General features: G+C 36.5%; 1 protein-coding gene across 1 annotated transcript in view; it reads left to right on the top strand.

Annotated features, from left to right (window-relative positions):
• The window catches only part of SGIP1 (SH3GL interacting endocytic adaptor 1), a 207,282-nt gene that overhangs the window by 176,968 nt on the left and 18,112 nt on the right, over positions 1 to 12,202 (top strand). Inside the window, exon 19 of the mRNA XM_081225341.1 lies at positions 8,317 to 8,428. Coding sequence (XP_081081467.1) covers positions 8,317 to 8,428 — 112 coding nt within the window. The remainder of the gene's footprint in view (positions 1 to 8,316; positions 8,429 to 12,202) is intronic.

Here is a 12,202-nt window from a genome sequence, read left to right as displayed (position 1 = left end):
CAGAAATTCAGTGTACTTAATTCTACTCTATGATAACTGACTTTCTTAAGTATGCCTTCCTCATTTTCACGAAGGTGTATGCCTTGCACACTGAAAAGCATGTAACAAGTATAACTCACCCAAAGCCACTGTGGGTAGAGACAAGCCTATGGGGCTCCTTATGTGGAAGGAGTGTGGAGTTAGGTGGACCTTCATTTGAATCCTAACTAACTCCACTGCTTACCATGAGAATGTGAGCAAAAGACTATCTTCTTTCAGACTCAGTTTCTTGATCTGTAATATGTAGTAGTGCCCATGTGAGCATAGGACTGTGGTGATAATTAAATGATGCAGTATGTGCAAAGCATAAAAGAGAGTGTGTAGCCCACAGCAAGTACTCAGTAATGTTGGTGACTCCTCATTTGAGGTTTGCCCTTTTTCCTCTGTACTGGCACTTGGCACTTAGCAAGTCAGTTGATGCCACTTATCTCAGAATGTGAGGAACCAAACTAGCACTTAGGGAATCTTTCTGACTTTCTTAAGCCTTCGTTTTGTCATCTGCAAAATAGTAATAATAATATTTTTTTTTAAATGTGAGGATTCAGTAAGGTAATGCATGTGAAACTTTTACAATAGTCCTGGGATACAAAAAGTATATGTTCAGTTTAGCTATCATTACAGCATTATTATTTAAGAGATTAACTTACAGCATTCATTAGATATAGAATTTTTAGACCTAGAATTCTAAGAGACAAAAATATACAAATATACCGAAATACACAAAATATTTTACATGTACAGTTTTATATGCAGCATATACACATATATACAACATACATATATAAGATAAATTTCAAATAATTTAAGTCAACTAGTTTATGTAAACTTGTAACATTCCAAGATGCAGAGAAAAACAAATAGAAAATTTTATATGTAATAACTTTCCTTTGACTCCTTTTCTTACAAACCTATCCTAAAAATTTTTAAACAAAGTTGCTGTGATTTTTTTAAAAAGTAATATTACTTTATTAACCATCACTTCAGCTAGCTAAGATTCACAAGGTCACAAAAGTACAACTCACCTTCTCAAGTTAAGCTCTCACGATAAAATTCTTTCTACTGGACTAAGAAAAGCTTCTAATCGTCTCTTTATCTTACTTTGTATGCTAAATGGATATGGTGTTGAGGGCAGCCTGAAACAATATATTACATGTTGTGACTGCCCAGCAAATTCTCCGTCTCTGTTAATGATAATGGCTATACTTATTGAGTATTTACTATGTGCAGGCACTCAGATTTACATATACTGGTGAAACTCCTTACTTTAGTGTCCTTACGGGTGTCTTTGCAGTTATTGGATTTGGTAGGAAAGTAAGGACCAACTCAACATGAAAGTATTAATCTAGAACATTAGTCCCCATTCTAAAATCAGTTTACCAAATTAACCCTAGTATCACCGTTCATCACATAATATGCAGATTTAGTTAGTTTTTCCATAAATGTCTGAAACAAACAATGGACATAGAATGCAGGTGCAGTGTACATTTATTGCAAAATGAAATTGCCAATCTTAGAAAGGATACAGGATTCCATGGAGTCAAGGAAAGTGATGGTGTAAAGCTCCTTAGGTCATATTAAAAGTCATTATCAATTGAGGGTTTAGCAGAAATAATACTATTAATGATTGAAAAAGAAGAAATAAAGGAAGCTTACATCATAGCCACTTCAAAAGAAAATCAAGAAATTGAGAGACCCTTAGGAAAATTTATAAAACTCTCAATTAACGCTGCAATTAAGGATCACTTTATAATCATGAAAGAAAACCAAATCTGAAACTAGATTGTTGTATGAAGCTATAATACAATTTATCAGAAAAATATGCCTTTCCTCAAAATATCAACACAAATCATTTTTGTTCATTCTAAGAACTCATTGATTATTTGATTGCAGTGTGTTAATAAAAGATTTTTTCCACAAATTTAGTTTATGACAATTTAGAGTGCTAGTCAAGCCATTTTATTACTATATCCTATGAAATTTAAATGCATTCATTTCTAAGTGACTCTTTTTTCTGATACTGACTATCCTCAGATAACAAAGACATTCTATATCATCATATGTAATCTTCACAGTATCTGTAGAAGGTACTATCTCCATTTTACAAAATGATGAAGGTGGACACGAGAGAGGTTAAATAACTTTCCCAAGGTAACGCAATAAGTGATAAAGTCAGGATTCAAATTTAATTCAATCTGATTCCAACATTTTTGTCTTTATCACATTATACAGAATATACTCTATAAATTATAGTTGAATTGACTATAATTTATTTTTTTTTACTAATCCTACTAATATGATTTGCTTTGTTTTAGAAAACGCTAATCCAGTTCCCACTCTCTGCTTCTTCATACAACTCCTGGAATTTCTCCTCTCTTCTTTCATGCGTTCTGATGCTCTCTGTTGCTTCCATCTATTGGTTCTGTCTCCTTCATTCTCACTCCTGGACATAAGGGTCATTTGCCCTGCGTGTATAGCGGTCCTGGTGGAGCAGCAGTTGTTCGGGTTGGTAGGCTGCAAGGCTGGTAATGGTCTTCTAAACAAACAAGACAGCCCTCTCCTGCTGTCCGTGCTTCATGTTGTACTTTCAGAGTGACTGTTTCCAATCCCAGATGAAAAGAGAGTAAAATTTGCAGCTCTTTTGACTCTTGACATTTGTAAGTGCAAATCCTCTTTACAGTCAGATAAGGTTGGCGGCACTGACATTGATGTCCCAATTTAATAAGGATGCAGCTAGAATCAGTGACCTGCCCAAGGGCACATGTTAACTAAGAAGCATAGTCACTATTGAAGCCCACAGCCCCCGAAGAAGTTCTAGATTCTTTACTGTAACAGCAAAGCATAATAAGTAAAAGCATAGATCACTTGCTCTCTGAGTTTGACCTAGTTACTTACACTTCCAAAGTTTCCTCATCTGTAAGAAAAGGTTGTTAAAAATAGCACCTACTTGGTGAGGTGTTTGTGTGAATTAAAGGAGGTAATGCATATGAAGCATCACACAGAGTTAGGACACAATAAATAACAGCTATTACCATTTATTGAGCCTATAGTGACAAACTCTACAAACACCCCTGAGGGAAGCACTACTCTGACATAAATTCATGTTATATTTAAAACAACTGAAAATAAGTCTTCTTCATGAGCTGGCTTTGATGTGAAAAAAGTTCTAAATTTCAACTTTGCAAAGTGGAAAACATTATACAGAAAATGGAGTAAATTGTACTGAACAGGGGGTCAGGGGGACCGGACAGGCTTGTTCTGGGCACACCGTTAGGACACACTTCCCCTCCACACAAAAGACCAGCAGTGGTGTGGTACCAGGCGTCTCTGTGGAACCCGGGACTCGAACAGCCATTTATTTATCAAGTAAACCTTGTACTCTTACTCAATCTCTGTACCTGGGTATTTCGCTTCCTTTTCTCCCTCTTTTTTATTTGTATCCCTTTCTCTTCTAAAATCGCTCTCCCTTTTCCCTTTCTCCTTTCATATTTTTACATATACAGCCCCTACTCCATACCCACATTCATATTTCAATTGACTACTCAGGAAATGCTTTCACAAATTAACAACCTTATATTTTCTTTTTTTATTGATTTTTTTAGTTGATTTACAATGTTGTGTTCATTTCAGTGTACAGCACAGTGATTCAGTTTTACATATATATATACATATATATATATATGTATATATATATATATATATATATGTACATATTCTTTCTCAGATTCTTTTCCCTTATAGGTTATTACAAAATATTGAGTATAGTTCCCTGTGCTATATAGTAGGAGGACCTCTTCTTTTAAAGATGTCATACTAATTTTTCTTTAGCCTTAGGTTTTGTGTGTGTGTGTGTGTGTGTGTGTGTGTGTGTGTGTATAACCTTGCTTGGTAATGAGAGTCACAGAAAACTGCCTTTCAGAGAATTTCATCACATGATAGTGACTCTGTGTGCCTTTTTCCATTTCTCAGAAATCTGTAAGTGTGCATGGCAATTGTTTTCCAGGGCCCTGGAATTGCTATTTTGTCAGAACTCGACAAGGTAATGGCAGCAACTTGTCCTTCTTGGGGGACCACATATGCACCCTCAGATGCCTAACATAATTTTGTTCTGACTTATATGTTCCATGAGCAGAGTAGGTAAGAGTTCAGGATCCAGAGTCAGGAAGTACTAGGTTTGCATCCCAATGCTGTTCTTACTGCTTACTAACTGGGTGACTGTGGACAAGGCTACTGAATGATTTGTAACCTCAGTTTTCTCCTCTGGAAAACAGGGATAACAATGGTAGTTCCCTAATAGGGGTATTATCAGGGTTAAGAGGTAATACAGGAATAGTTCTTAGTATGCGATAAGAGGTACAAAGTTTTCATTGTTGCTACTGTTTTTGTTAGCATTAGGAGGCCTAGGATTGAATTTCATCTTTACCACTTACTAGCAGAGTGAACTTGGGCTAGTGCAATAGAGATAATTACACTGAACCTGTTTATTCCCTCAATGTATAAAGAACAAAAAGCCATATTAGTGTTTGATATTTTATTTTATTGTAAGACAGACATAATAATTACTATTTTGACATTGAATTCTTTAAAAATAATCATTAATAATAATATAATAATTATAATACTTAACTATCAATATTATCCAACTTCATGTAGTGCTTTGTCTTTCATTTATATTTAATATTATAGTCCCCTTTTAAACTATAAGCTCCATGAAGGGAGGGGTACATCTCATACATTTCTGTGAATCCCTCAGCAACTAGCACAATGCCTACTTATTGCAGGAACTCACATTCAAATGAATCAACAGACAAATATGCATTCAACCAACTTTCATCTCCTATGAGTCCAAGCATTCTATCAAGCAACTTGAAAAGATATGATAGCCACCCATGTAATACACAAAAAATTAAACATGCATGATAGAATTCATTGCTCGTATGATAAAAGAAATTTGAGTTAGGAAGGAACCTGAAAATGTTGGTCTATCTCCTTGCTCAGTGAGGAGTACCATTTGTGGTATCTCCCTTCATTCTCTACCTCAATAATTATTCAAATTCAAAGAACCGACTCTAATTCAACAACCTTAGTAAAACTCACCCTGACAAAATAACAGCAACAAAAATAATAAGAAGAAGATGTTTTTTCAAGTATATACCATGCTAAGGATATCCCATTTGATGTTCACCACAAACCTTTAACATAGATATTATTATCGATTGATATTTTATTTTAAAGATGAGGAAACTGAGTCACAGACAGATTAAATAGCTTGCTCCTGGTCATAACAGATTGTAAGTGGAGGCGTTGGGATTCACACACAAGTCTATGTGACACCAGAGTCTGAGCTTCTTTTTATTAAATGAAGGAGCAGAATTTCCTGTTCTGCTCATTGGACAATTAATCTTGCAGTGAAAAAACCTCATAGTGCTGTCACTTGAGCTATTGTCTTAAGCTCTTGTTTGTATATGATATTGTTACTGGGTTTCCTATATGCTTGTATTTTATTTCCTGAAAGTTTACATATTTGTGTTCCCACCACTATCTTACACATAGTAGAGACCCAGTAAATATTTGGCAGATTCACTAAAACCACCAGTGAAGGGATACAGTTTTCAAAGCAGCTTATTTCTGTGTGAGATAATTGTTCCTACTGTTTAAAACTCCTTAAATTCCTATAAACAACTTAAAATTATAGAATCCTAACACACAGGGATGATGTGATCTATTGCCTTCATTTTATGCTTGAGAAAACCTAAAGATAATTCACTTGCCCAAGGTCACAAAGCTATTAACTTGCAGATCCATGGCCATGAATCCTGGTCCCTAGAGTCACTGTCTGGTAATATTATTTCAGATATTTGAAAATAGTTTTGAGGCCCCTCTTAGTCATCTTAGGCCATAAGGTTTGAATTTCTCAGCATCTTAGACACTCTCCTGGTTTTAGCCCAGTTTTCCAATAATCATAGTAACAAAGACTCTCTAAGGTACTGCAGGGGAACAGAAGCATTCATTTATTACTAATAGCATTTTCACTGAGTATAATCTTTATGTAAAATAATCTGGGGGACTTCCCTGGTGGTGCGGTGGTTAAGAGTCTGCCTGCCAAGGCAGGGGACACAGGTTCGATCCCTGGTCCGGGAAGATCCCACAAGCCACGGAGCAACTAAGCCCATGTGCCACAACTACTGAGCCTGCGCTCTAGAGCCAGTGCTCCACAATGAGAAGCCACTGCAATGAGAAGCCCGCACACCGCAACAAAGAAATAGCCCTGCTCACCGCAACTAGAGAAAGCCCACGTGCAACAACGAAGACCCAACACAACCAAAAATAAATAAATTTATTTTAAAAAATAAAATAAAATAATAAATAATAATAAAATAATAAAATAAAAATTTATCTGCCTATTGTTGGGTCATCCCATTTTGTAGTAATAAAACTATATCTTAAAAAAATAATTAAAAGAAAACGACCAATTTATACAAAGATGGATTTAGAATAATTGCTACCTAGAAATGACCCAACATTTGGAGAATTTTTGTAGAATAATATATAGTCATGGAAATGATATGTAGACCAGATAGCAATAAGAAAAATTGTGTAATAAATGAAAAAAGTAAAATAGAAGATGGCATATTAATTTCAATGTATAGGGATGTGAAGAAATTAGAATTGTAAACTGTGGACCCTTTAAGGTAAAAGGGTTCTTTGTAAAATCTTGATGTTTTTTCCTTCTCTGGCATTATTGATTAAACCCACAGTAAGGACTGTAGTGCCCAGAGGTGAACACAGCTAGGGTATAGCGTTGTTGGAAACAGAGGGAAGAGGTGAGGAAGGATAGATCTGGGCCAGACTGCATGCCTCAGTCCATTCTGACGGCTGTAAAAAAGTACCACTGGAGGTGTGGCTCGTAAACAAAAAAAACCTATTTCTTGAGGACAAGGATTATGTTTAATTATCTCTGAATCCCCAGCACCTACCATAATGCCTGATATATAGCAGATAATAAGTCAATGTTTGTTGGTGATCAATTACTACATCCAAGATATTGAAAGACAAGGGAAGATAGAAAATGTAGACACTAGGATGAACTAGAATTATCAAGGAAAACTTTATTGAGGAGGGAAATATACAAAGGTAGATCTTTTCATAATCAGAGAAGAGTATGAAAGTTACTAAAGGTAAAAGATAAAAAGCATAACAGGTAGTCTGTGATGAGGTGGAGAAGAGTAAATATGTTTTGTGTGATAAGAAGCAGAAGCAGTGAATGTGTGCCATAATTAAATACTTTGTCCTTATAAAACTTTACTCTTCAGTACCATGTCTAGAGATTGTTAATGAAGACAACAATCCTAAACTTTGCTCCTTTTGGAAACCTCAAGTTGTATCAAAAACATACAGGAAAATGTTTCATTTAGATAAACAATATGGTATGTAAACAGTATGGCGAAAAACATGAGCCTTACAGGATGGCAAACCTAGGTTTGAATTTTAGTTTTGCCACTTAACTAACTGTATCTTGGGCAAGTCACTTAGCTCTTTGAGCTTCAGTTTTCTTTCTGTAAAATGGGAATAATAATGCCTATCCCACAGGGCTGATGTGGGGCTTGAATGTGGTAATTCTTGTAAGGTATCCAGTGTAGTGCCTGGTGTGTAGTAGATGGTCAGTAATCTGTTATTTTTAATAATGTAAATTGATGCATTGATGTGTTTGTGCTAAGTCAAGGTGGACGTTTGGGTTGTGTATGTTTGGGGACATGTACACTTGAGACTACTTGATCTGAGGGTAATTGGACTGTTTGAAATGGAAACACCCCAGAAAAGAACAATGTGTAACATGGTGCTCCATGGCTGTTTATCTCTTTAAAATGAAGAAATGCAAACAGTTTTGAGTGTATGGGCAATTGTATAAGGTGAAGACTCAAATAGGAAGCTAATAATTTTCTTACTAACTACCTGCTGTACAAACTGTCATGCAAATACTGCCTTATGCTTTATGTAAAACATTGAAACCCCCTATGACTTTATTCTTCTGCTTGGATTTTTTTCTGTAGTAAAATACATCATTGAATTAATTTCAAGTGTGTTTGTCTGTAAACCAGCCAAATATTTCCTTTTAAATACTTGAGCTCTATGTTGAATATACAGTTATGGCTCTTAGCACATTGCTTTTTTTTTTTCAGTAATTAGATTTCATCCTCTAATCCTTTAATGGGCTTTTAGTTCCACATATACTAAGATGGCTCCGATCCATATTAAATGAAGATTTTTCATTTCATGCAGGTTCTTCCAGGGGACCCAGCCCCCTAACCATGGGAGCCCAGGACACCCTCCCTGTTGCAGCAGCATTTACAGAAACGGTCAATGCCTACTTCAAAGGAGCAGATCTGAGCAAGTAAGCCTGGGGCTTGGTCCATTGTATTCTCCAAACTCTATCCAATTCAGTGGGGACACCCTACATATAATTATTTCATTCCATATCCTAAAACCAAAAAAAAAAAATCCAGTCAACAGTAACAGGTGGCATACCTAGAATTAATTTGATTAGGAATATTAATTCATTGCTTTTTAAAAAAATATGCCAAAAGGTCCAGTAACCTAATCTAATACAGAAATCTCTGATTCAGTTTTGGTTGCAGGTTACAGAAAACCCAACCAACTCCATCAGCAATGAGAAAATGTATTAACTCACAAAAGGAAATGTCTACATCATGTCTTTATTGTCTTAGTCTTTCCTGGGTGGGAGTCACCCACATATAAACTGAAACAATGGTGCATTGGAATGAGAGCCTGGAATAAAACCACCTTTCCATAACATCAGATATGTAAGAGGACAAGTTATGTGTTACCCTTGTTAAGTGAGGAAAAACTAGCCAAAAAAATAATCACAGCAAAGTAAAAATTTTAGATAAAAATGTACCACTCTCTATTTACATGAGCCTGATCACACTTATATCAGTACAACTTGACAATGGACTTTACCTGAATGTACAAGCTTCTCTATAAGGTGTCCCATGGATGGGGTTCAGGAAGTCTATGGATCCCCTGAAATTATATTTCATACCTAATGTATGTGTGCACATGCACATTTGTCCATAGACACTCTACAGTATTCATTAATTTCACAAAGGGGTTCAGATTCAAAAAAAAAAAGTTAAGGGCGATTATTAGTCTACACTGAAAACTAAACACCTAAGTCAAACTGGCTTTCAAGTGTGTCACCAATACAATTCCAGTTCTGAATCTGATGTATAAACAAAGGACAAACCTAGGTGAGGAAAGAATTGCTTTTTATTTTTTACTTGCAGGTACTAGAGCTTAGAAAACCTTGGTAGACATGGAAATAAAGATGAGACAAAAAATTAAATGTGCATATAGAACACTAGACTGTTTTATAAAAAAATGATAAGTATAATTAGAACTTGGAACTCTATTTTAAGTGAAAATCTGTATGACTGTTAACCCTCTTTACACTTCAGAAACACTAGTTTGGGGGTTTTTTTAAGTCTAAATCTAACAGTATTATGCTGGAAAACTAATATAATTAGTAACTGCACTCCGTTCTAGCCACTGAGATCTATCAATCTCCCTAAATATTCTTTTAAACAGCATTTAGGTTTTATTCTGGGCCCAGAGTTTTGCAGAGAAACAAATACTGTGGACGCTGGTGTCTTGGTTCATTTGCTCTGCTATAACAGACTAGGTGGCTTATAAATAACAGAAATTTATTTCTCAAAATTCTGGAGGCTGGGAAGTCCAAAACCAAGGCCCCGGCAGATTTGGTATCTGATGAGAGCCAGCTTCCTGGTTCATCGGAATCTTACATACTGTAAAGGGCTAAGGAACTTTGTGGGTCTCTTTTATAAAGGCACTAATCTCATTCTTGAGCGCCCTATCCTCATAACCTAATCACGTCCCAAATATCATCACATCGGGGATTAGGTTTAAATATATAAGTTTTGGGAGAACACAAGCATTCAGGCTATAGCGTTCTGGTTTCTCCCACGTCTCTTCTTTTTCATCTTCAGAGCAGAAAGATCATTTGCCATGACCAAGCATCAACAGCAACTAAAAGCTCCTCATACAGAATATGCATTTGAACTGTAAGAGAAAAGTAAGCATCATTAGCTTAGGTTGTATACAGACTTTGTATACATACTATACATGTTTCTTCTGTAGACTCTTCTTTGAGTAAAGAATTTGCATGACTTCCTGTCACACCAGTTCTAAAGACTACTCATTACTGACTGACCTAGACCTTAGAAAGCTCAAGCTTCCCTGAATTGCAGGTAGAAACACACCCTAAAAAAAATGAGTAGTCGAAGATGTGGAGAGGTGTCTATAATGGAGTGAAAAACACTAGGGATCACACGAGAATGAATGCTTTTTTGTCTGCTTACTAATTGGCTTTCATTCATTCATTTATTCAGAGAGATCTAATTGGTAGTAGGGGTACTTCCACTTCTGATCCCCCTTAAAATCTATTTTCAATGTAACATGTCACTCCTCAGCTCAAAATCTTCCTAACTTGTTCAAAGTTAAAGCCAAATGCTTCATAATGGTCTATAAGATTTGTCCTTCACGACCCATCCCAGTTGCCACCTCTCTGATCTTGCCTCCGTCACCCTCGTCCTTAATCACTCCCCTCTAGCCACTCTGGCTTCATGGCTGTTTTTCTTTCATCAGCCCAACCCCATCTGCACCGCAGGGTCTTTGCATTTGTTGCTCCTTCCGCCTTAGTGAAATCTTCTCGCAACTATCTGAGTGACTTGCCCCCTCACTTCCTTCATGATTCTTCAGCAGATTTATCACAGACCTTCTATGTAAAACAGCAATTCTCCTGCCCCCTCCACTGTCAACACTTCCTTTCTCCCTACTTCACTTTCTCTTCCTTCGTAGTTAACATACTTCCTGTTTTCTAGTTAATGAACATGCTAATTAACATGTTCCATGTTTTCTGTGTCCACTGTCTGTCCCTTCCCCCTTCCCCCTTAGAGTGTAAGCTTCATGAGAGCTGGGACTTCAAGTATTTTGTTCATTGTTATATCTTCAGTACCTAAAACAGGACCTGGCATGGAGTACCCAGTGCATATTTGCTGAACAAGTTGAGTTGAATTACTCACCTAACATTTACAGAATGTCTACTATGTGGCCGCCATTGTGCTAGGCAGGGATATATTGGTGGTGAAGACGATTGATATGGAAAATAAAACTTGTACATAAATATAATGCAAAGTCCACTATAGGAGAGGTGTAAATATGGGGCAATGGGAGTTAAGAAGTCCTTAATAATAATCTTTTTTAAATCCCAAGAAGTGGCATAGCAGCCTATCAGTCACCTGCGGACCTGTCCCTATACAAGCTGGGTCCTTCATCTTGTTTCGGTTTCCCCAGCACACTCCGACAAGTGTCTGCGGAGGTCTGTACCAGTGAGCCTGGTGTCCATGACTTTAGCATTCCAGTGATGTGGTACTTGAGCCAAGTTAATATTAGTGCTTTTCCTATGCCCTTCCTAATTAACTGAGCCTTTGATCGGTGGATGACTGCACATATTGAGTCTTTTTTCAATTCTATTGCCATAAGTAGTTGTAGTGTATACTGTATATTGGTAGATGGGAGATTTAGTATATTTCATTGAAATTATGAGATCTGAAATTGATGAACAGATCATGAAGTGACATTCCTCTAAATTTAATTTCATCTCCAAGCAGTGAATCACTTTAATTGCTGTTCCTTTGTTATTCACTTTCAAAGAAACAGCTCAAGTTCAAAAGTTCCATCATGGGGAGAGGTGGGGAGGAGGATAAAGCCAAACACAGCGCCACATAGAGAAATGATGTAGAAAAAGCATGTGGTTTTGCTTTGCCTGTGGTTCTCTCTCATCCTGTATCAAAGACTTCCCCATTTGTTTTCAGACCATACATTGGAAACAAAAATCTACTACTGGTATTCTGACATCTGAGTCTTTCTCAGTAGCTCAAAGGCAGAGAACTCCTTGACTTTGCTGCCACCTGGGGGAAACACTTTTCCAACATCATTAGCTCCTATTTGAACAACTCTGGTGCTAGGAACTAATTCTCTAATTCCCAAGAAAACTTTAGGCTTCTCAGTTATAGTCTATCTTTCCCTTATCACGATATTTCAATTAGTTATTCAAGTGTATATCTCC

Source organism: Mesoplodon bidens (genome assembly GCF_964165515.1).
Source record: "Mesoplodon bidens genome assembly, chromosome: 2".
NCBI lineage: Eukaryota > Metazoa > Chordata > Mammalia > Artiodactyla > Ziphiidae > Mesoplodon > Mesoplodon bidens.
Note: the sequence above shows the minus strand (reverse complement) of the source record. Positions and strands in the feature narration are given on the sequence as shown.